Source organism: Cheilinus undulatus, linkage group 6, assembly GCF_018320785.1.
Source record: "Cheilinus undulatus linkage group 6, ASM1832078v1, whole genome shotgun sequence".
Taxonomy (NCBI): domain Eukaryota; kingdom Metazoa; phylum Chordata; class Actinopteri; order Labriformes; family Labridae; genus Cheilinus; species Cheilinus undulatus.
The window spans coordinates 6,695,265-6,721,585 of record NC_054870.1 but is presented as its reverse complement, the minus strand read 5'-3'; the positions used below and the strand labels follow the sequence as shown (position 1 = coordinate 6,721,585).

The 26,321-nt window shown below is 40.9% G+C and overlaps 1 protein-coding gene across 1 annotated transcript in view; it reads right to left on the bottom strand.

Annotated features, from left to right (window-relative positions):
- entpd6 (ectonucleoside triphosphate diphosphohydrolase 6) overlaps positions 1 to 18,962 on the bottom strand; it is a 32,140-nt gene extending 13,178 nt beyond the window's left edge. The window contains exons 1-6 of the mRNA XM_041789717.1: positions 18,864 to 18,962; positions 13,138 to 13,421; positions 11,407 to 11,483; positions 11,033 to 11,176; positions 10,409 to 10,484; positions 1,701 to 1,736 (exon numbers count right to left, since the gene is read on the bottom strand). Of these exons, the coding sequence (XP_041645651.1) occupies positions 1,701 to 1,736; positions 10,409 to 10,484; positions 11,033 to 11,176; positions 11,407 to 11,483; positions 13,138 to 13,384 (580 nt within the window). The 5' untranslated portion in view covers positions 13,385 to 13,421; positions 18,864 to 18,962. The remainder of the gene's footprint in view (positions 1 to 1,700; positions 1,737 to 10,408; positions 10,485 to 11,032; positions 11,177 to 11,406; positions 11,484 to 13,137; positions 13,422 to 18,863) is intronic.
- Between the last annotated feature and the right edge of the window lie 7,359 nt (positions 18,963 to 26,321).

The window sequence follows — 26,321 nt, the reverse complement described above, 5'->3', positions numbered from 1 at the left end:
AAAAAAACCCACAAAGGAATAAAATTACTCTGACAACAACATTAGGTTCAAAACACTACAACACTAGAAAAAAACACTTAACACACTGGCTCAAAAAGGGTACATTGCTTGTTCGAACACTACATCACTGGCTCAAAACACTACAACGCTGGCTCAAAACACTACAACACTGACTCAAAACACTACAACACTGGCTCGAAACATTACTACGCTGGCTCAAAACACTACAATGCTGGCTCAAAACACTACAACCCTGGCTCAAAACACTACAAGACTGGCTCAAAACACTACAACGCTGGCTCAAAACACTGCAACCCTGGCTCAAAACACTACAAGACTGTCTCAAAACACTACAACGCTGGCTCAAAACACTACAACCCTGGCTCAAAACACTACAAGACTGTCTCAAAACACTACAACGCTGGCTCAAAACACTGCAACACAGGCTCAAAACACTACAACCCTGGCTCAAAACACTGCAACCCTGGCTCAAAACACTACAACCCTGGCTCAAAACACTACAACCCTGGCTCAAAACACTACAAGACTGTCTCAAAACACTACAACGCTGGCTCAAAACACTGCAACACAGGCTCAAAACACTACAACCCTGGCTCAAAACACTACAACCCTGGCTCAAAACATTACAACATTGGCCCAAAACACTACAACGCTGGCTCAAAACACTACAACACTGGCTCAAAACACTACAATGCTGGCTCAAAAAACTACAACGCTGGCTCAAAACACTATGCTGCTGGCTAAAAACACTACAACACTGGCTCAAAATACTACGCTGCTGGCTCAAAACACTGTAACAATGGCTCAAAAAACTACAATGCTGGCTAAAAACACTACAACATCGGCTCAAAACACTACAAGGCTGGCTCAGGATACCACAATGCTGGCTCAAAACACTAAAACGCTGGCTCACATTACTATGCTGCTGGCTCAAAACACTACAACGCTGGTCAAAACACTACAAGACTGGCTCAAAATACTACACTGCTGGCTAAAAACACTACAACACTGGCTCAAAACACTAAACTACAACTGAAACAGAATTGGTTAAAAAGATTGCAGTGTTGGTTCAGAACACAACAGCACTGGTTCAAACATTACAATGCAAGTTAAAAACAGAGCATCACTGGTTTAAAGCATTACTATGCTGGCTCAGAACAGAACAACAGTGGTCCAAAACACTACAATGCTGGTTCAAAACATGAAAAACACCAGCCTAATACACTTCATCACAGGTTATAATATTTTTAACATGTTGACGCACAACGACACACACCAGTCACTTGGCAGTCAAGGTCAAGCTTCACTCCATTTCTTTGTTCTGGCCCTTTTACCCCTGTTGATATGCCTGGACACCACCAGCCTTTTTCAGGCCTCTGGTACATCCACAGCATGACAAAAGGGCTCATGGCAACCTTACGTCCCACCTGGACGGTACCCTTGGCCATGCATACTTGCCACAGCCACCCCTTATGACCAGGGTTGCGCCAATGCTCCTTCACACTGAAAGTGCCCTTAGACAACTAACTCAGCACATCCACGCCTTAATTTAGCCTCAATCTTTTGGACCAAACATGCGTCATATTTCTGACAGTACAGTATGTCCCTTGAGACTTAAAGAGCTAGGCATGCAGTGTGACATGATCAGAGCATACATCAGTGATGTGTCGCGTACTCACCAGTTAGAAAATTGACGGTGATCCAGGCAGAAATACCTGCAGGAGAAATTAACACACATTTGAATCAGGTTAATAAAACAGCAGAAACAGATTTCAGACAAAGGGCCAATTTTGGAGTGGTCAATTTTGGGGGGCAGGGTTGAATTCGTCTGCAGGATGGCATCATCTTAAAAAGCAAGGATTGAATGTCAAAAACTCTGAAAGAGGACATGATCTTTGAAGGCCAGGGTAGAATGTTTACTAGACCTTAAAGGACAACATCAACTTTCAAAAGGCAAGGATGGAGTGTTGTATAGGATTGAAAGGATGACATCTTCCTTAGAAGACAAGGATTGAATGTTTTATAAGCTTTGAAAGATGACATGATCTTTTAAGGCAAAGATGGAATTTTTTAAAGGGTTAAAAGGATGAAATTATGTTTCAAGAATGGAATGTTTAAGGCTTTGAAGAACATTAATGTCAAAGTCAGGAATAGATTTTTTATAAGCTTCAAAGGATGAAATGATCTTTAAAGTCAAAGATGGAATGTTTTTTGGGCCTTTAAATTATGAAATCAACTTTTGTAAGGATGGAATGTTCTATCCACTAATAAAGGATGGGATCAACTTTCAAAGGGCAAGGATTGAGTGTTGTATAGGTTGAAAGGATGAAATCAATCTTTTTAAAGCAAGTATGGGATGTTAATAAGCTTTGAAAGGTGACATAACTTTAAAGGCCAGGATGGAATGTTTTATAAGCTCTGAATTATAAAATTATCTTTAAAAGACAAGGATGGAATGTTTTATAGGCTTTGAAGGATGACATCTTTCAAAGGCAAGAATTAGAATGTTTTACATTCTTTCAATGATGACACCTTTCAAAGGCAAGGATGGAATGCTTTGTAGACTTTTAAGGATGACATCAATTTTATAAGGATGGAATGTTTAATCCGCTAATAAAAGATGACTTCAACTTTCAAAAGGCAAGGATGGAGTGTTGTGTAGGGTTGAAAAGATGAAATCAATCTTTTTAAGGCAATGGAATTTTTAATAAGCTTTGAAATATGAAATAATCTTTCAAAGACAAGGATGGAATGTTTTATAGGCTTTGAAGGATGACATCTTTCAAAGACAAGAATGGAATGTTTTATCCAATTTTTGCCAAATAGTACATCATAGTTGGCAACTTTTGTAAGAGTTGGTGGAACTAAAGGACAGTCAACGTAAGAGAAAGACTGACCATTTTTGTTAAGAAAGGCAATTTCCTTTTAGCACACCTGATTTTGTTACACATTTGTTTTGATTTTTTTAAGGATAAGAGTTAGTAATAAATGCTGTGGCTTGCTGTGTATGAAATAACACTCGAGGAAATCTGAAAAAATAATAACCCCTCATGCTAACGTAAAGCATCATCTTTGAGAGTAATTTCCTGCCAAAAACTAATCAATAACCATGAATCCTGCCCAGCTCCAGTATCCTGATCTGCAGTGCAGATGTTTAGAAAAAGCAGCATGAATTCAAACCAGATTTTAAAGTCCAAAGCAAAGACATAAAGTCTGATATGTGGCCAGCTCTCTGAGGGTCGGCTCATTCAGGTCAACTCAAAGACGACATTAGTGTCCGCCGTGGAATATTTGCTCTTAGCCGCATGCATTAGTGCCTTTTACCAGCGACCTTTGACCCGGTCTGCATGCAGGAGTGGGTGATTAAAGGGCTTGATAGAAACTGTATCATAGGAGCTTTACCATAAAACTCTTAGGCACAGACACTAAGAAGCAATTTCCAAACAAAACAAACAAGTACGGAGAGAGATTCAGCTTTAGGTCGAGAGGCTAAACACCGGCACTTAGCACCCTGCTGCCCTCCCACAAACCACTCAGCAATCTGCATTAACAATAAGTCGCCTCCATTCAGGACGCTCACAGGGTAATCTCAGCGAGGGTTAAGCATCAAGGCCAAGAACGGCAAAATATCTACGTGATAATAAGGCTGATGGAAGCCGGTTAGACTTTGAAAGGACCGGCGAGCAGCAATGGTTGAGGAATCTGTCCATTAGTGGCTCGCTGACTGGACGAAAAGTGGAGCGGGATAAGAAGTTAATTCACTAATCATGAAAAGATGAGCAGAGTAACGAGCTGATCCTACTCAGAGCGAAGGAGAAAACATTTCAGCTTCAGAAATAAACGCGGGGGAATAATCATCCTCCCTCCCTCCCCCTTCAAGATTAAGTGGGACATTATCCCACATGGCCATAATTGCTTGTATGAACTACTTTAAAAGGATTGGATTATATGAGGGCAAGCTTGGGTCCATACACAGCCAGCATTTAAAACACACAACCTACATGTGATTCCTATATATATCCATCAACAGAGGAATTAGTGCTCATTGTGATGGCCGAGAGGAGGAGGAGGTCACAGCACGGCCAAAACCCTGGCCTGGACCACCAAAAATGGGCCTCAAACATCTGGACTACCAGAGATGGGAGGATCAAACGGGAATGTCATCTATTTGCTTCTTTACAGTCCAAAATGATGAAGGACAACATCAACTATTAAAGTTTTTCTTCTGCTGTTTCCTCAGAACAAGAAAGAAAAACCCACAGGAGGTGAAAGGACTTTCTTTAGGATGCTTTCATTTAGCTTGTTCTCTTTGCTCCAAGTCAGATGATAAAACTCTTGGCTGTTGGTTATTGCACAGATCATTTAGTGTCCACACTGTAAAACAGGCCAAAGCTCACACTAATGATGGGCTGTCCATACATCACTACATCACAGCCTGCTTTTACCACCGCCATGCATACTTTTCTCCAAGACCACAAATAGAGTACCTATTAAAGTATTGACCCCCTTGAATGTTTAACCCTTTTATTGATTTTATAAATCAGTAACGGTCGATGTAATTTTTTTTTTAACAAAAAATGACATAAAACCCTCTTTAATGTCAAAGTGAAAACAGATTTTTACACAGTAATGTAATGTGCCTGGTCCAGTCACTGGTTAATCAGTATTCCTGGCTACCATTACACAATGAAGACAAAGGAACACTCCAAGCAACTCAGAGAAAAGGTTATTGAAAAGTATAAGTCAGGGGATGAATACAAAAACATTTCAAAGGCTCTGAACATCCCCCGGAGATCAGTTAAATTCATCATCAAGAAATGGAAGGAATATGTCACATGTGCAAATCTGCCTAGATCAGGCCGTCCTCACAAACTGAGTGAGTGTGCAAGAAGGAGACTAGTGAGAGAGGCCACCAAGACACCCATGACTACTTTAAAGGAGTTCCAAGCCTTAGCAGCTGAGATGGGAGAGACTCTGCAGACAACAGCTGTGATTCAATCTGGCCATTGGGAGGCTTAATGGTCAAGTGGAAGACAGTTCTTTAGTCTGATGAGACCAAAATGGAGCATTTTAGCCATCAGACCAAATGCTAAACACTGCACATCACCACAAACACACCATCCCCATTGTGAAGCCCGGTGGCAGCATCATGCTCTGGGGATGCTTCTCAGCAGTCGGCCCTGGAAGGCTTGTAAAGGTAGAGGGTAAAAATATAGGAAAATCCCAGAGGACAATCTTACTCAGTCTGCAAGAGAACTGTGGCTTGGGAGAAGATTAACTGTCAAGTAAGACAATGAGACGAAGCATACAGTGAAAGCTACACAGAAATGGTTTAAAGACAACAAGGTGAATGTTCTGGAGTGGATGAGTCAAAGCTTAGACCTCAATCTAAGAAAGAATTCGTGGCTGGACTTGAAAAGGGTTGTTCAGACCTGATCCCCGTGCAGACATTACACAGATGTTTATAGATCATATCAGTTTTGACAGTAGGATTCCTTATTTTGTCTGTTTCCCAGTAATATTGAGTGAATTCTAAATCAGAGACACTGAAGCAGAGCAGTGTGAATGTGCTGAAGTCGGTCCTGTTTCATGTTTACCTCTGCCCCTTTTTAAAGCTAAAGTCAGCAGTAGGTTTTACCATGAGGTCTGCTCTCCTCTGATTTATCTAATTTGTAATCCTCAGCGTTGTTTGATCCTCCACATTGGCAGTTTTCGTTGGGGAAATCAGAGTTGGAGCTGGGAGGAATGAAACGTCTGAGCTGCTCCACAGATTAAAAGCATGAGGAGATGTAGGCATGCTCAAATTCTCTGTAATCTAATAAAGTCATAAAGAGATGAGGATCAGGACACGATGAAAACAGAAAACAGGAGTGTTCAGCTGCTTCTATCTCACAGTTTAACCTCTGCAGTCATGGCAGTCACCGCCTCAAACGCCAACATTTAAAATGAAATGAGATTAATTTTAAATGAATTAATATTAGCTCAGGGGAAAATCTTCTGTGCATTTTATAAAGTTGAAGCACTAAGAACTTATTTTTATAGTGATTTGATTCTGACCTTATGATCAAAAAGTTTCTCATTTACAGAGCAACATGCCCACTTGGTGATTGATGATTGGTTATTAGGGATCAATATGATCATGAAGGAATGGCTACTGTTGTCATGTTTAACATAACATGACTCCAGATCCTCCACCAGCTCTTTACCATTGAAGGACTTCTTGAGGAAACATGGGAGTTTGCTCATCCAGTCTACATGTGCTTTGCGGACTTGGAAAAGTCTTACAATCGTGTGCCCCGAGGGGTCATGTGGGGGGTACTGCAGGAATATGGGGTCCCTGGGCTGCTGCAGGAAGTCATCAGATCAGCATTCTCAGCACAAAGTCGGACACGCTTCTGGTGCGTGTTGGCCTCCGCCAAGAATCTCAGATTCTGTTTGTGATTTTCATGGACAGGATCTCAAGGTGAAGCCTGGGGGAGGAGGGTTTCCAGTTCAGGGGCCTCAGAATGATGATGATTTGGTTCTGTTTCTGTTACGGGTTCTTCAGCTGAGGACCTCCAGCAGGTATTTGGACAGTTTGCGGCTGAGTGCGAGCGGTCGGGATGAGAGTCAGCACCTCCAAGTCCGAGGCTATGGTTCTCTGCTGGAAGACAGTGGATTGCTCCCTCTGGGTGGGGAGTGAGTCTCTGCCTCAGGTGAGGGAGTTCAAGTATCTTGGGTCTTGTTCGAGGGTGACAGTAAAAGGGAGCATGAGATTGACTGATGCACCATTTAGTACTGCAGGCATTGTGCTGGGCCATTTTGGTGAAGAGGGAGCTGAGCCAAAAGGCAAAGCTCTTCATTTACCAGTTGATCTACCTCCCAGCCCTTACCTATGGTCATGAACTCTGGGTAATGACTGAAAGAATGAGATTGGCCCAAATGAGTTTGCTAGAGGGTGGCTAGGCTCAGCCTTAGAGGTAGGATGGGGAGTTCAGACATTGAACATGGGGGGGGGGGGGGGGGGGGGCTAGGAGAAGAGCCGCTGGTCCTTCACACGGAAAGGAGCCAGTTGAGGAGGTGTCGCACATCTGATCAGGATGCCTCCTGGGCACATCTGGTTTTGAGGAGACCTTGGTGAAGACTCAGTAGACGCTGGAGGGATTATGTATCCTTTCTGGTCTAGAAACACCTCGAGATTCCCCATAAAGAGTTGGAAAGTGTTGCTGGGGAGAGAGATGTCTGGGTTGACCTGCTTAGCCTGTTACCACTGCGACCCAGAACCACATTAGCGGAAGAAGATAGATGGATGGAGAAACAAGCTGTTTCCCAGTAAGAGGTCTTAAAAAAGTAGGGATGCAGCATTTAGCCAGCATGATATCAGTATCGGCAGATATCAGCTAAAAAAGTGAATTATTGGTAACAGTAGAAATGAAAATTTCTGTTGATCTTTACAACCAATATTTTGGTTAGAAAATCAGCTGTAAATATATTTGAATAAATTAGTTTCATTTTAATCCGGACCAGACCAACAAAAAAACAAAGAAGGCAAAACAGACAAAGAAAGTCCTGTCCACGATATTTTCAGGCATTTTAATCAAATTTAGAGTCAAGAAAAAGAAAAAGAAAATCTTATTATTTTTTTACTGTGTCTCTGTTTTATTTTTTCCAAAAATAAATTAACAAATGAAATTTGACTCTTTATCATCTCTTCATTTTCATCATCAGGTGATTTAACTTTCTTTTCTCTCTACGTTTGTGTGCCTCAGTGCAGGTGTTACTTCACTAGCGTTCCGTTCTTTGATTTCTCTGTTTTGATCAAAGTATTATAGCAATAAGCTGAAACAACAAAACATTCATTTCATTTAGTAATTTCTTTTTGGGAAAAACAAAAAACAGAAACAAAAAAAATGACTTGAAAAATGGGTTGTTTTTTGTTTCTTGATTCTCAGTATAATACAGAACTGCATAAAAACGCTGAAGACAGGATTTTTACATATGTTGTTTTCTGAAAACACAGCATGATGGGGTTCCCTTACACCTAGCCAGTTCCACCAAAAGTTGCCAACTAAGGATTACTGTTTGGAAAAAATGAAGAGAAAATGGCGCCAACATCCTCAGCTTCACCAACATTCCATCCTTGTCTTTAAAGATGATGCCCCAAAGGCTCACAAACATTCCATCCTTGTCTTTAAAGATGATGTCACAAAGCCTCACCAACATACCATCCTTATCTTTAGAGTTGATGCCACAAAGCTTCACAGACACTCTATCCTTGTCTTTAAAGATGGTGCCATCAAAGCCTCACCAACATTCCATCCTTGTCACTAAAGATAAAACCACAAAACTTCACAAACATTCCATCCTTGTCTTTAAAGATGATGGCATCAAAGTTTCACCAACATTCCATCCTTGTCTTTAAAGATAGTACTATCGAAGCTTCAACAACATTTCATCCTTGTCTTAAAAGATGGTGCCATCAAAGCTTCACCAGCATTCCAGCCTTGTCTTGAAAGATGGTGCCATCAAAGACTCACCAACATTTCATCCTTGTCTTTAAAGATAATGCCATCAAAGATTCACCAACATTCCATCCTTGTCTTTAAAGATGGTGCTATCAAAGCCTCACCAACATTTCATCCTTGTCTTAAAAGATGGTGCCATCAAAGCTTCACCAACATTCTTCCTTGTCTTGAAAGGTGAACCCATCAAAGACTCACCAACATTCCATCCTTGTCTTTCAAGACAATGCCATCAAAGATTTACCAAAATTCCATCCTTGTCTTTAAAGATGGTGCTATCAAAGCTTCACAACATTTCATCCTTGTCCTTAAAGATGGTGCCATCAAAGCTTCACCAACATTTCATCCTTGTCTTAAAAGATGAAGCCATCAAAGCTTCATCAACATTCCATCCTTGTCTTTAAAGATGATGCCATCAAAGATTCAACAACATTTCATCCTTGTCTTAAAAGATGGTGACATCAAAGCCTCACCAACATTCCATCCTTGTCTTGAAAGATGAATCCATCAAAGACTCACCAACATTCCATCCTTGTCTTTAAAGATGATGCCATCAAAGATTTACCAACATCCCATCCTTGTCTTTGAAGATGGTGCTATCATTGCTTCACCAACATTTCATCCTTGTCTTAAAAGATGAAGCCATCAAAGCTTCACCAACATTCCATCCTTGTCTTAAAAGATGAAGCCATCAAAGACTCACTTACATTCCATCCTTGTCTTTAAAGAGAATGCCATGAAAGCTTCACCAACATTCCATCCCTGTCTTAAAAGATGATGCCATCAAAGCTTCAACAACATTTCATCCCTGTCTTAAAAGATTGTGCCATCAAAGATTCACCAACATTTCAGCCCTGTCTTTAAAGATGATTCCTTCAAAGATTCACCAGCATTCCATCCTTATCTTTAAACATGGTGCCATTAAAGCCTCAGCAACATTCCATCCTTGTTCTAAAGATGATTTCATCAAAGATAAACCAACATTACATCTATGTCTTTAAAGATGATTCCTTCAAAGATTCACCAACATTTCATCCTTGTCTTTAAAGATGGTGCCATCAAAGCTTCACCAGCATACCATCCTTGTCTTTAAAGATGAAGCCATCAAAGATTCACCAGCATTCCATCCTTGTCTTTAAAGTAGATGTATCAAAGATTCACCAGCATTTCATCCTTGTCTTAAAAGATGATGCCTTTAAAGATTCACCAGCATTTCATCCTTGTCTTTAAAGATGGTGCCATCAAAGCTTCACCAACATTCCATCCTTGTCTTTAAAGATGATGCCATCAAAGCTTCACCAACATTTCATCCTTGTCTTTCAAGATGATGGCATCAAAGCCTCACCAACATTTCATCCTTGTCTTAAAAGATGGTGCCATCAAAGCTTCACCAACATTTCATCCTTGTCTTTAAAGATGATGGCATCAAAGCCTCACCAACATTTCATCCTTGTCTTTAAAGATGATGGCATCAAAGCCTCACCAACATTCCATCCTTGTCTTTAAAGATGATGGCATCAAAGATTCACCAACATTCCATCGTTGTCTTTAAAGATGAAGCCATCAAAGATTCACCAACATTCAATCCTTGTCTTTAGAAATGAAGTCCTGTGGTCAATGCTCCTTCAACACCCCAAAGATACCAATACTGCCCCATAGGACATTGTCGTCTGAGTCAGCTGCTTCACCCTCACATTGAAGGATGGACTACCGCTGACATGGCGTGATCTTTACAACACTGCTTTTTCTGATTTTAATGTGAAAGAAGGTTATTTTAAAAACATTACTTGTGTGGATAAAATTGCTTTTGAAAACAGAGGAGGAAAACCACCGTAATCATTCTTTTCATTCTTATAGTGAACAAAACGGCTTTAAAGTCTCTGTACCTTCATCAGTGCCATCCATAATGGACACGGAGTCTTCTCTGGACAAAAACGGAGACTGCAGGAACAGCGCCCTCACCTGGACACAGGATAACATTTACCATAAAAACAGCTTTACCTGGGTTACAATCAAATCGAACGATTTTTACAATAACATCATGTACATATCACTGTTACAATATAGACAGGGATGCAACTCTAATCAGAATAAGGAAGAGGACTGCATTGTATAATATTAGTGTCTGTCTACCGTTACACCTGTATAGTCACCCTTACACCTGCATAGCCTCACCTACACCTGTATAGCCTCCCTTACACCTGTATAGCCTCACCTACACCTGTATAGCCTCCCTTACACCTGTATAGCCTCCCTTACACCTGTATAGCCTCCCTTACACCTGTAAAGCCACCCTTACACCTGTATAGCCTCACCTACACCTGTATAGCCTCCCTTACTATAAGCATGGACAGACAGCTCTTAGTTTGGATATACAGATGTAAGGATGGGCAGACTACCTCCCATCCTGGCTGACATCAGCTTGGTAATTTTTCTCTCCGTTTTTTAAACTGAAGTTTTCAGCAGACATCAAATTGCCGACTAAGGTGTTAGTGTAGCAGGTGTCTCACCTGGTCTAGCAGGTGTTTGGCCTTCTCTCCAGGCAGCAGGCGGAGGCCAGCCGTGGCTTTCAGCACCACGGGGGTGACGTTCCAGACAGAAGGGGGGATGCTGGATTTGGCTACCTCCAGTAGCTCTATGATTCCTGCTTTACACTGGACAGACGGGGGAAATTATCAGAGTCACCATCATACTGAGGAGAGCTTAAAGTGATAGAACCTGTTGTTCTTTGGTTTCTAACTGAGTTCAGGGGCTTTAATTTATCATTAGAGGTAATTACGGTACAGACAGAGGAAGACACAGTTCTGTGTGGCTGTTCAGGTTCACATCAGTCTTGGTTTTGATGTGGTTTTCTACAGTACTGGGTCAGATATATGAGCTGTACCTGCTGTGGATCATCAGCGTATGCAGACAGACCGGGTTTGATGGCCCTGAACGTCTCGTGGTTCAGCTTTGGAGCTTCTGCAAGAAACAGGACAAACATTCATTTCATATTTCTGACAGTAAAAAGAAGAAAAAGGCCTTGGTGTTTCAGCAGTGATGAGAGATTTAATTTAGTTTATTTTCCTAACTAACTGACCGTGGATCAGTGCCGTCGTTTGAGCTGTCACTAAGCTCTTAATGACAATCCCCGTCTGCATAACTAACAGGTGCTGCCATTAGTGCGGTTAGCTCAATGCTAACAAAAGAGCCAAAACAGCACTCAGCCTGTGTGATTTAGCTTAGCGTTTAAATGCGATAACGAAGGCATTTGGACCAAGCTCTGCAGGAAACTTTCCCTAAGCCTAATAAACTAAAACCCCTTAAAACGCACTAATGAGTTTTTGTCCATTTGGACTCTGGCAGTGGCTCCACGACCGAGCATGACTTACACGCTGAAAGCTCCTCTTGTCTGCTGGGATTTACATCTGGTAATTAATGTTTGGGGCCAACATGTGTGGATTTTAAATACACTAAAAGCAGTTCAGAGAGGGCTGCTGTACAAACATGTCCGTTTAATCTAAAGGGATCTGTCTGAATCCATTTAGCATCGATTATAGAGCTTTAACATCCAGATAACCGCATTAATATCTGAAAGAAATTTCCATTTCGGTTCCAAAAATGCAGATCCAGCATTTGGAATCTGGGTGGTTCATTTTAGCATTATATTTTTGACACAGGAGGGAAGCCTTTCAATGCACGCTTGCATAGTCTTAGTTTTCAGTACAGTGCCTTTGTCAAAGGAGCCAAAAACAGCCTGAACGCATTTACAGTGCTGTGAAGTCTTGTTCCCCTTCCTGACTTCTTATTATTTGAAAATATGTCACACTTAAACATTTCAGATCATCAGTATATTAGACAGAGATAACCTGATTAAATACCAAAGTCCGTTTTGGATGATTATTTCACTCATTAAGGGGAAAAAGCCCCCCCACACCTACCTGGCCCTATGTGAAAAAGTCAATGGCATCTATCAGTCTGGAAAGGGTTACAAAGACATTTCCAAGACTTTGGGATTCCAGCCAATCATGCTGAGAGCCATTATCCACCAATAGGGAAAACTCGGAACAGTGGTGAACCTTCCAAGGAAGGGCAGACCTACTATAATTACTCCAAGACTGCATGGTTGACTCATACGGGAGGCCCCAAAAGAACCCTGAACAACATCTCAGAACCTGCAGGCCTCACTTAAGGTCAGTCTTCATGATTTAACAATAAGACAGAGTGTGACAAATATGCGAAAAACATAAGAAAACAGGAAGGGGGACAATACTTTTTCACTGCTATGTAAATCCTAAAATTAAGCAGTTTCATTAATTTTTAAGTCCACAATGTGCCACGCACAAAAAGAAAACGTCTGAATCGTCACAATCTTTCAGTTAGCCTCTGCACTGTTTATACGTCTCAACGCTGGTACGTGAGGCTGGAAGTGTTGTGTGTCCAGTCCTTGTTTTTATATATTTTCATCAAACTGCACAAATGTTCACCATATTTTGCCCTATCTGATGTCCAACCCGCCCCGTTTTCATCAGAAACACTTGGTTATGACTGGGAAAATGTGGATGGTGAATCATCAATAAGGAGGCACTGGTGGGTCCTGACTCTAGATCAGTTGAGAACCCATGCTCTACAGTACCTTTGCTCTCCATCTGGAACTTGAAAACGTGAATCCTGGTCCCGGTGCTCCCAGCGTCAAACATGATGCCGTACTGAAACTGGGAGGCGGGAAGATCATCTCCGAGGTGCCTGGAGGCTGGGCTGATGTTGGGAGGCGGTCTGAAGGCCTCGGGCTTCGACACAGCATAATGCCGCTTCACAAACATCAGGTAGGCAAGCAGGCAGCCCACGCAGAGGAAAAGTCCAGCAAGCCTTGGTCTCTTCATGACGGCTCATTCTGTGCGGAGCTATGAGCGCTGCATCCTGGGAAAATTGCAGGAGAAACTTCAGGAAAAACGTGATCATTCAGTCCTTTAACATCTGCAGGTACCGTCTCTACTTAATGACATATTTTCACTCTTTCTTATGGACTAATCTGTAACTTTTTATTGCAGCAGTGAAGAAAAGAATCTATCCAAATTTAGGTACTTATTGGAATCCAATTTATTGGAATTGTAATATGGTCTTCTAATAATCATACAGGGTCCATTATAATTTAAATACTTTGTAGTAGAGATTCTCTTGTACAGATCTCAAACACAGATAAAAGAGTTAATTATCTGTGTTTGTGTGGAAATTGTAAAAAGTATACTCATCAACCATGTTAAAACTCTAAGAATAATTTAATATTTTTCAATATAGATAGAAAAATGATGTAAAAATCACCAGTCTTTAACATCACAGTCAAAAAAATCACAATTCAATATTTGTTCAGAATCCTTCAGTTTTAGTCATCAAAGACTTATTTGAGTAGATTTACATGATAAAATTACACACTTACATCGACCATACACGTACACAGCTGTAGATCTGCCTTATAGTAAACATCAACATACTTACTTTGTCTGAATCACTCATTATGTACAGTAGCGAGAAAAAGTATGTGAACCCTTTGAAGTTATCTACTTTTCTGCAATAAATTGTCATCAGATGTGATCTGATTGGCATCTAAGTGGACAAACACAATGTCCCACACACACATTTATTCTTTCATTTCGTTTTTTATTTATGCTAGTCACGGTAAAGTTCTCTCTTTATACATTCTCTTGAACTGAAATATATTCAAACAGCTCTCCATATCACTCTGTAAAGAATTCTACATGTTGACTCCAACTACAGAAATACACATCTGCTTTAAGGTTGTCCGTGCAAATTGATGCTTGAAATAAAAATGCCTTCAATGGTTCTCATCCTCTGAACTAAAAACAAACAACTTTTGTACATTTTCTGGTAATGGTCTACTTTACCATAAAGAAATGGGTATCAAATTTGCAATATGAGCAGAAATAACTAGTTAATTCTATCTAATATTGATGAAGCTTAGCATTAGTTCAGACCCCCAGCTGCGGCCAGCTTATAGTCAGCTTCACCTCGCCCACCCCAGCTGCCTCCTTTATAGTTTAAAGCTTGTTGCACCCCCATATTCAGATTGAGGCTACTGCTGATTAATTGCTTATGAAATAATGTCTTTTTTTTCAATGCACATTGTCATTTATGAATCCATGCATATGGGGTTCCTAGCCATGCATTCCCTGAAAAGTCAAAGCATGCTGCTTGACGAACCCAGGTAGCATCTTTAGAGCAGAGCCTTCTCCACCAAGTTAAAATGTCTTTTCATTTTGTAATAAAATGGTTAAATGTATGATGAGTGTTCCTGCCTGAATGTAGGTTATGATATAGAATGATTCATTGCTTGAATTTGTTGAAAAATGCACAAGTTGGACTTCTGGTTGAGCTAGGTATGGAGTAAGATGTGGTCGAGGAGGCTCCCACAGACGTTGATTTAAATACTATTTTATTTGCATCTCTTTTGCGTCAAACTGTGATCTTTGACCAGAATTCACGTATTGTTATACTTTTATTTCTTGGTGAAACCTAAAAATGGCAAATAGAGGCAGAGGTGGATGTCAGGCTACTCATACTGTACTCCAGCTTTGCCCCCAGGTTGGGACCTCGCCCCCGTGTTATACCCCTACCCGCTCAGAGCGCTCCTCTGCCCCGCCTCAAGCACCTGCTGATACCTCAGCCCTGAAACTTGAGCTCCTTGCTATATGCGTAAGGAAATAGCGGATATTTTCAAGACCAAGCTACATGCTGCTCTCGGCGAGGATTTATCTACAATCAAATCTGAGCTGCAAGCAGTAAAGAAGAGTAGAGTTAACCACCGACAGAGCTGCAACTGACGCAGAGTCGGGAAAGTTGAGAGGTACCGTGGAGGAGATGGAGCTAAGTTTCTCGACTTGCACTGATGAAATAGTCATGATTCAAGATGAAACTGCTACCCTCTCTGCTGACATGACCAAATCAGAAAATAAATGCGACGATCTAGAGCAAGGGTCATTAAGAAGATTTGCACAAGGGCCAGATTTAGTCCCAACAGAAACTCTGGGGGCCAGACTTTCAAATACACAAAAATTAAATCAACATTTTGGGTTTGATTGAAAAATTATTGTAGTAATATCTGTATTTTCTTTAAAAATGCAGGACATTTATAGGAATTACCAATGAGATCTATCACTATCATCTATAATACAGCAGGCCACAAGGAGCCTGACAACAGAGATGGCTAGACCCCTGAAAATCCCAGAGAATGGGCCCTCCACAATTGTGATTAACTCATTTTTGACACTTTTGACACCTTTTTGCCTCTTTAACCACATTTTTGCAAAATTTTAACCCCTTTTGAAACCAATTTTCTTGCATTTTTTATCCCCTTTGTGCCAGTTTTATCAATTTTTGCTACTTTTCTTCTATTTTTGCCACTTTTGAAGCCCTTTTTGTATTTTTTTTCAACAACTGCGACAGTTGCAACTTCAAAACCAATTTTTGCCACTTTTAACACATTTTTATTACTTTTTGCCTCTACAACACATTTTTTGCCATTCTTAATCCATTTAAACCATTTTTTCATGCGTGTTTTATTCCCTTTGTGCCACTCTTTTATCCATTTTGCCTCTTTTCTTCTATTTTTTGCCACTTTTTAAACTCCTTTCATTCATTTTTTACACTATTTTTTGTAATTTGTAACCAATATTTGATACCCTTTGCCCCTTCTATCTCTTTTACCATTTTTGCCAAATTTTAACCTTTTTCCACCACTTTTTCATCCCATTTCGCCACTTATCACCCATTTTTGCTACTCTCTAACAACTTTTCACCACTCTGTCTGGTCTTTTTTGCTGCACTTCTGCCAACCTTAACCCTTTTTTAAATATCTACTAATTATGACAGTAAATTTCAGTAAAAACAGATCAAATGTTAAGTCATTCTAAAGTTATTTCAATATTAATTGTTTGTGGGATTGATTTAACAGCTGCAGACATTTAAAGCCAAGGGATACTCTCAAAACCACAGCATCTTCTTTTCCTCCTTTTCTGAATTTAATGATCTTCTGGGGGCCGGACAGGAAGCTTTGGGGGGCCTGATATGGCCCCCAGGCCGCCAGTTGATGATCAGTGATCTAGGGGCTAGATCGGGCCGTAATAACATCAGGACTGTGGGGGTGCCTGAGGAAGGGGGTAACAACTCTGCAGTCTTTGTAGCAGCATTACTTAAAGAAGCTCTCAGACTGGACAGGCAGCCACTGCTGGACATGTGCCACAGGACCCTCCAGCCTAAACCAAGAGCCGGTGAGCGGCCACGCTATTGTAGCACGACTTCATTATCACTCTGAAAAGTGCATAAGTTGAGGAACCTAAAAAGAATCGCATATTAAATCGCAATATTGGGGGGGAAAAAAATCACAATTGGATTATTTCTGCAAATCGTTCAGCCCTACTGCATACAACTGAGAGGGGTTACAAAGTCATCTCAAGGACTTTAGGTATTCATCAGTCCAAATTTAGACAAACTGTCCACAAATGGGGACGATACAGTACCATACTCTCCCTAGAAGTGGATCCATCCAGGTTGACGCTCAGAGCACAACACAGAATGCTCATAAAGGTAAAAAAGAACCCTACAGTAACAGCTAAAGGCTTAAAGGAACCACTGGAACAATCAACGTCTCTGTTCATGAGTCTACCATATGCAAAAGATTGAACAGGCATGGAGTTCATGGCAGGACATTATGACAGAAGCTGCTGCTTTCATAAAAAAAAAAACTCACTGCATGCCTGGAGTTTACCATGGAGCACCTTGACCCTCCACAGTGTTACTGGGACAATGTTTAGTGGACTGATGAAACTACAGTTGAATTATTGGGGAAGAACACACAGCGCTATGTATGGTGTAAAAAGGGTACCACATAGCAAGCAACATGAGAACATCATCCCACAGCGGAGGGAGCATCATGATTTGGAGCTGCTTTGCAACCATAGAGAGGAAAATGAATTCCCTACTTTTTCATGGTATCTTTCAGGATAATGTCAGGGTGGCTGTTCACAAGGCCCCCAGCTGAAGCTCAGAAGAAGGGCGGTGATGCAGCAGGACAATGACCCTAAACACAGACAGTATGGCTTCAACAAAACAAAATCCACCTTTTGGAGTGGCCAAGCCAGAGCAACGACCTGAATCCAACAGAGATGCCGTAGAATGATCTCAAGAGGGCCGTTCACATCAGACAGCCAAAGAAAATGGGAGAGCTGAAGCAGTTCTGTCGGGAAGAATGGTTCAAAATTCCTCCTGAACTTTGTGCTGGTCTTGAGCAGTGGAAATGTGTTCTGTGGAGTGACCAATCATGCTTTTTCTTCTCTGTTTGGCAACCAGATGGGTGAGTCTGGGCTTGTAGGATGCTGGGAGAACATTACCTGTCTGACTGCATTGTTCTGACTGTGGAGTTAGGAGGAGGAGGGATAATGGTATGGGGCTGTTTTTCAGGGTTTGGGCTAGGCCCCTTATCTCCAGTGAAGACCGATCTTAATGCTTCAGCATACCAAGAAATTTTGCTCCTTTTCTATTCTAACATGACTGTACCCCTGTGCACAAAGCAAGGACTATAAAGATGTGGTTTGATGTTCAGTATGGAGGAACTTGACTGGCCCACACAGAGCCCCGACCTCAACCCCACTAAACACTTCTGGGATGAACTGAAGCAGAGATTTTGAGCCTGGCTTTCTGGTCCAACGTCAGTGCCTGACTTCACAAATGCTCTACAGAATGAATGGACAAAAATTCACACAGAAACTCTCCAAAATCATGTGGAAAGTCTTCCAAGAAGAGTGGAGGCTGTTAGAGTTGAAAAAGAAGAGCCAACTTCTCGCCAGTTTCTCCTACTTTTCCAAAAGTTGCCAACAAAGTTCAGTCAACATAAGAGAAAGGTTGTTGATATTTCTGAGTCCTAATAATGACAGAGAGGTGAATAATGCAGATTTTTTTAAAAACTTGTCTGTTTTGGGTTGAAGAAGAATAATACTTCTGCATATCTAGGTGAGCTCAGCTCTGATGAAGTACTGTTGGCTGTTAGCTGATTCAGATTTACCTGTCCTGTAGTTCTCTAGCTCTGGTTCTCTAATAGAGAAACTCCTCAGTATCTGACTCACTCGCTATAACTACTATTAGATAAATGACTGAACGATCCCTGGAGAGAAGCACCACCACAGACGGACAGGCTGTAAATAAAGTTTAGTGTTATTAAGCAGAACTACAAATGCTAACACTGTTAGCCTGTTAGCTGGACACCGTTAAACTACCTACGTAGTGACGCCATGCCCCCTAAAAACGTATTTTCGTGTCATAAACAAAGCTATTGAGTATCGGAGTACGTACCGAGCTCAGACCTCCACCAGCTGCTCCGGTGTTTAAACCTTTATTAGCTCCTCATTCTTCTCTGCACTGTTACTCCAGTTTAAGAGCGGCACGACGCCGACTGATGACGTCATATTAAAGGGAGACTGTAACGTGGCCAACACAAACGCACAATAAAACTTGTTGGGCTAGTTTTGCAACTACTTAATAAAGAAGACATGGATAATTTTATCATTAGTAGAACCATCGAACCACTAAATCTGAGGGCAGGAACAATTGTTTGCTGTAATTTCACATCAAAAAGGGGTAACTATTTAAAAGCAAATGTTGCTGAGTACTTGAGTGTTTGTGTTTTATTCAGTTGTCAAGAACCCACTTATCCACTAAATTATTCTAAAATAGTCACTGCCTCCCCACTTTAAGATATAGTGAAGCACCGCAGCAATATTGAGGAGCAAAAGCCTCAATATGACGGAAAAATATTAGAGCCAGTGAAAAAAAGTTTTCTTTTGACTTTAATCTCATAATTCTGACTTTGATCTCATAATTCTGACTTTAATCTCACAATTCTGACTTTAATCTCATAATTCTGACTTTGATCTAAGAATTCTGACTTTCATCTTGGAATTCTGACTTTCATCTTGGAATTCTGACTTTCATCTTGGAATTCTGACTTTCATCTAAGAATTCTGACTTTCATCTTGGAATTCTGACTTTCATCTTGGAATTCTGACTTTGATCTAAGAATTCTGACTTTCATCTTGGAATTCTGACTTTGATCTCATAATTTTGATTTTCATCTTGGAATTTTGAGTTTAATCTCATAATTCTGACTTTGATCTCAAAAATTGGAAAATAAATCTAATCAATAAATCAATCAACACTTAAAACCCTCCAAGATCTTTTTTTTCTTTTTAAAACCATCATTCATCTTAGCTTCCTCAAATAGATTTTTGTCAGCCTTTTGTTCTTTCTTTATTTCCTAATTTAAGGTCAAAGTTCAGATCAAACTAAAGCAAAAAAGAGGGCAGATGGCTTAGTGGTTAAGTAGAACCCCATGTACAAGGGTGGCCTGGGTTCAAGAGCCTGTGGCTCTTTCACTGTATGTCCTTCCCCACTCTCTCATCCATGTTTCTGACTCTAGCCGCTATCCAAACTCAAAGGGAAAAAAACTTGTAAACTTACTTAATCCAGTCCAATAAAAGTGAAAACCAGCAGGGCATCAGAGGAATCAGACCGTGGAGAAAACTCACAAAGTTAAGAGGAGAATCAGGATTCTCAAGAGATCCAAGAGCAAAGACGTGGAGCAGGAGAGGATGACGTGTCACAGCAGGGCGTGAGCGCTGAGAATGAAAACAAGCAAGTTAATCAGACATTATCAGGGTGGAGCACGGCATCTCAGTGGAGGGACACACAAAAAAGAAAAACAGTCATTAAACACCAGGGACCAGGGTGATTACAGTTTGGGATTTTTCATTAGTTTTAATTCTTATTTCTTTTTAGTTTTTGTTTCTGATTTTACTTTAGTTTTATTCAGTTTTTACTGCTGGTTTATTTATTTAGTTTTTTTGTGAAAATGTTTTGTCTGTGTTTACTCTTAGTTTCAGTTTTACATTTTATAAAACATGAAAAACAGTTTTGAAATATCAGATTTTCTTTGAAAATTAATACATTTTGCATTTACACAAAAATAATTTACATTTCATTATATGTTAAAACTATATGTATGACAAAAAAATGAGAATATTTTTGTGGTTGAATCTCAAGGCCACCGTACATACAGCTAGAAGGGTTTTATTGATCAGAGACTGAGTTTGTTATGACATCATTAAATATGATGGAAATTATAGTATGCACATTTATCAATTAAAAAAAATTGAATAATAATGGTGTACATATTGTCTTCTTCTTCAGAGGATAAACCCTGGGAGATGTCCCAGGACGATTCCAGCGCCCCCCTCAGGACAAACCTGTTGTGTCATACAGTATTTAAACATGTGTGTGATGATCCCTGCAGGCTGTAGGGGGCGCTAACACGACTGCAGACACGCTGCATCATAAATAAAAGTAAGAATAACAAATTTCCCATCATTCTCTCTGCGTCTGTCAGCAGCAGCTGGCGTGAGGCCGCTCATTACCCCATTAACCTTTAACAGCCAATCAGACGCAGCGGTGTGTGTGATGAGGGTCTGTGGGGAATCTGGTGGGAGGAAACGACCCCATTCACTACGGAGAGCGGGCAGTGAACACGCCATATGGTGGGAGAGTGTGGGGGGAGAGAGTGGAGGCCTTTAAGGGGGAGAAGAACAAACTGTTGCACACATGAAAACACGGAGAAATATTTACAATATTCAAAATATTCAGACTCTGAAGGAAAGGGAACAGGGAAAAATTACACTAATGAGAGAAAAACATCCGGATGTTTGTGTTTTAGGTCATCAGGGGTTCAGGGCCTGACTCTGACTAGTTCCACTACTACCAGCCTCATGTCCTTTACCATAATTATAAAGGATAAGCTGCCTGACTTTAGTTGCTATATTTACCTCATCTTTCTCATTGTAGCTGCTAATGTTAATACTACAACTCCAGTTCCAAAAAAGTTGGTACACGGTCTAAAATGCAAATAAAACCATAACTCACTGATTGCCTTCTCTCATAAACCCACGTTTTATCACAATAGAACATAGACAACATATCAGATTTTGAATCTGAGACATTTTAACATTTCATAACATTTTTTAGCTCATTTTTAATTTGATGGCAGCAATACATCTCAAAATAGTAGGAACAGGGCCATGTTTACCATTGTTTAGCATCCCCTCTTCTTTTAACAACAGTCTGTAAACGTCTGTGAAGTGAGTAGACCTGCTCCTGGAGTTTTAGGAGAGGATTGTTGGTGATGTATTCTACCAACTCAACAGCCCTGGGTCTTATTTGTGGATTTCTCCTTTTCTGATGCTCCAAATGTTTTCTATTGGTAAAAGGTCTGGACTGCAGTCAGGCCAGTTCTGGACCCAGACTCTTCTATTGTGAAGCCATGCTGTTGTGATGGATGTGGTATGTGGTTCAGCATTATCTTGCTGAAATAGTCAAGGCCTTCCCTGAAAGAGACGTCGTCTGGATGGGAGCATATGTTGCTCTAAAACCTCTCTCTACTTTTCAGCATTGATAGTTCCTTTACAGATGTGCAAGCTGCCCATAGACACTAATGCAACCCCACACCATCAGATATGCATGCTTTAGAACAGTGCCAGGATAGCAAGCCGGATAGCTCAGTGGTTTACATTGCCAGCTGTGGTATAGGAGACTGGGGGTTCAAAGCTCAGTCAGAGCACAAGTGTCCAGTGTGGACCCTTGAGCAAGGTCCTTAACACCAGGAACACCTGTCCCAAATGTAAGTCACTTGGATAAAGGAGTCTGCTGAGTGATAATTGGATGGTCCCTCTCCTCTTTAGTCCACAGAACATGACGTCCTAGTCTCCAAAAAGAATTTTAGACTTGTCTGACCACAGAACAGTTTTCCATATTGCCTCAGTCCATTGTAAATGAGCTTTGGCCCAGAGAACGGCAGTATCTCTTGATCCTGTTCACTTCTTCTTTCCATGATCCAGCTTTAACTGTCATTTGTGGATGGCACGGCCAACTGTGTTGACAGACAGTGATTTCTGGAGTGTTCCTGAGCCCATACAGAGATTTACAGTACAAAGTCTAAGCCACTGCTGCGTCAACCCACTTAGAGCAGATCATCCTGAACAGGAATGAGAACGCACAAAACATCCAGGCAACAATTTCTTTAGCAATTATTGATTTGGATGAGCATGGATTTGTATTTGAACTTCTTAGCTTTTTTAACTTTAAGACTAAAATATCTAGTTTTTAGTTGGCTCTCATCATTCGTTCTCAGAGCCTTCTGTGTGGATCAAACCTGAAATCTTGACCTAACATCCTCCTTCTACGTGTCACCATGTCTGTGGTTGCATCCCGCCCTCCTCCTCCTCCTCTTCTTGCCGAGCCTTGGCGGCCGCTCTGCTCCATATATGTGATTTAATCTATAAGCCTCTAATAGCTTTTTATCAGTTAATGGGTCGCAGGGACGTTAATGGTTCTGTAATCTTTCTGCTGCCTTTTTATTCTCATCACACTGATGGTGGACAGAACAAAAGCGGAGCTGAGTGGATCCTAATCGTCCTGCAGATTTACATACAAATGACATTTAGACACAATTACGTCAGTTTGAGACACTAATCCAACTAAGTTGTTAATCGACACACAAAGACATCAGAACCACAAGAATGTTCATGTGGACAAACAAGGACGTAAACAGCACAAAGTCTGACCCAGCATTTCTCTTACTTTATCAACCACGAGGAAAGTTTACTTCTACATCATATTTAATCATATTTTACTTCAGTTTTAGTTCATTTATTCAGAAAAAAACAGACAGAAATAAAATATGAAATCAGTGTGAGAATAAATTCAGGGTACATATTATTATTATTTCACCAATGAAGATGGAAAATAACTGAAAGCACCTGTTTTAGCTTGTGTTGGTGACTGGTGTAAACAGGGCCATCTATCTTTCTTGTGCATGTGTTAAATCAGAATTAATATCAGAATTCTGAGATTAATATCAGATTTCTAAATCAAAGTCTGAATTCTGAGATTAATTTCAGAATTTTGAGATTAAAGTCAGAATTCTGAAATCAAAGCCATCTCTCCATCTCCATATCTCTGACTCATATCCACCAATGGAGGCCTATGCTGAGTAAAAACATACACCATGATCACATGGACTATTCTGCTGAGTCTAGGTCATGTGACTTGATGATATATGTGCTCTATCTGGGTCATGTGATTCCATCAGGAGGATTATTAGGGAATAATTTGAAGGATTTCTGGGGATATAATTCAGCATGTTAGGATAATAATTGATAGGAGATTCCACTTTTATAAGACGGTAAGACTCCGCTCCAGTGTGGATTAGACGACGCAGAGGGGACATCTGGACTGAGCTGCCTTATTTTCTGAGCCTTATTAGGCGGCATCTTATTTATGTCTTATCATCTCTGCATCTTATCAGCTCTGATTATCATCCACAAGCTGCAGCAGCTGCACAGGAACGACAGCGCCCACTGTCACGGACGGTCTCTGAAGGAGGTGGTCACAGTCACGAGTCTGCTCGGATCAAAACACAGTAATAAAACAAAAAAAGTTGTTCATTATAATGTTTTAAACAGAGAAAATAAGACACATGGCATTAAAGAAAAAGTCAATTAAATAAAGATCTGTAATGTAAAATAAGGGCTTCAGTTTTCACCCCCTTCAAGGCAGTATTTAGCAGAGTCACCTTTGGCTGCAATCGGAGCACTGAGTCTGTACCATCTGGACACTGAAATGTTACTCCATTCTCTTTGCTAAACTGCTCAAGCTCTGTCCAGGTGCACAGGGATCAGGCGTGATCAGCCCTTTACAAGTCCAGCCACAAATTCTCTATTGGACTGAGGTCTGGGCTTTGGATTGGCCACTCCTGAAGCAATCCCCTTGTTGTCTTAAAACCATTTCTGTGTAGCTTTCGCTGTATGTTTCAGCTCATCGTCTTACAGGAAAATAAATCTCCCAAGCAGTGTTAATTTCGTAGACTAAGGGTGCTTTCACATTAGGCCCAGTTGTTTCAAACAGTGTCGCGGTGTGATCCCCCCCCCCCGGCTTGCTTTCACACTAGCAACATCGAACTGTACCCAGGCCCACTTGCGTATTTATTCGGTCTGAAACAGGAGGTGGCGGTATGCACGTTGCTGGTTTACAGCCCCGCGAAGGAAGGGGAAAGAAGAAGAAGCTACCATGGCAACCACTGGGGTCATGACCTGAGCGAAGATTGTTTTTGTTTTGACCCGGCAAAAAGTTCATCCTGTATCCATGGATGATTAAAATCACTTTTTAAGATGCCAGCAACTTCGCTCTTTGTATCTGCACATCAACTACAGCTCAGAGGATTAAATGAGCTCGCGCTGAGGAGATACAGTGGTTTTTGAGGTGACAGGAGACTTTAATTGCCTTTGCATCTCCTCTCACTGACTCCAACTTGTGTTCATCTGTGAGTTACAACAGACCGTTTATTGACTGGATTCTGATGATTTCTGCTTTTTATTGAGGAAAAATGTGAATAAATTGCCGCGCTGTTGAAAGAAGTTTAGTTTTTACAATGACGTCAAAGCTGATAGGACGCTCTGTCCCGTATCCGAGCGCGGTTGCATTCACATCTCATCTGAACTGTGCCAGAATCCACTTGAATCGCGCCCAAGACCACCTCCCTAAGTGGGCCCCGGGCACTACCAAAATGAACTGGACTTTGGGCTCAAGTGCACTTGGATCTGGGACCGGCCCTCAATAGCTACTTTCACACTACCTCTCTTTTCCGTGTCTGTTACGCCTTCGTTCTGCAACGCCATTCTGTATGAAAGCCACCGTTCCAATGGGGGGTCAACCTCGCCCCACCTCTGATCTGGATCGAGAGAATTTGATTACAAATAAAATTTGTAATTATGAAATTAAAAGTCCAAATTTGATTCAGAATTTTAAATTGTGAGTCTAAACAGTCAAACTATGGGATTTTGAAGTCAAAGTTTGAAGTTGAAAACATGAGATAAAATACAAAAGTATCAGAGCTGTAACAAACTTTTCCGCAAGGAGTCTGAAGGACGTCACGGCATTCTGCAACGGCAAGTGTGCGCTGCTGTCTCCATAAATGGGAGATTTAAAAACCAGCACCGTTTAATCGAGTGGCATTTCATCGGAGAAAACAACAGCGGGATAAAACAAAGAATAATGTGGATTAACTGGAGACATTGCAAGGTTAGAGAGCTGATCACACTCTGTACAGGAGAGAGCAGACACATCTCTGCTCACAGCAGCGTCTGAGAAGTTCCATGATGTGTTCAAGTGAGCTCGGTAGCTGGGGTGTGTGTGTAAGCTCGGGCGTGCACAACTCTGTTACACCTTTGTGTGAATTGCTCATTGCGGAGCAGAGACGGGCATTCCTTTTCGCATTTATTGTGGAATCTCTGTGTAAAAATGGCTAATGTGAAAGCACCCTAAAACTATGACTAAAAATGTTTGTCTACAGACTTTTATTTCGATGACAAAAACTAGACTAAGACTAACAAAAATAGATCTTTGATGACTAAAACTGATGACTAAAACTAGACTGATATGTAATGTAGTTTTCGACGGGCTTTCAAATTTCGTGATATTTCTCCACTTTTGGTTAATCTGTCAAAAAACAATGCATCTGTAATTATTCTGCCTCTTAGCTGTAGAAAGCAGAGACCCCAGGTTTGGCAGACTGCATAGAACCCACTACTGTAATCTGACAGTAGATTTAGGCAAGAAAACAAATGCTTGGACTAAAAGTAAAGACTAAAATGTAAGGACTTTTTATGGACTAAAACTAGACTAAAATGTTTTGAGTTTTTGTTGACT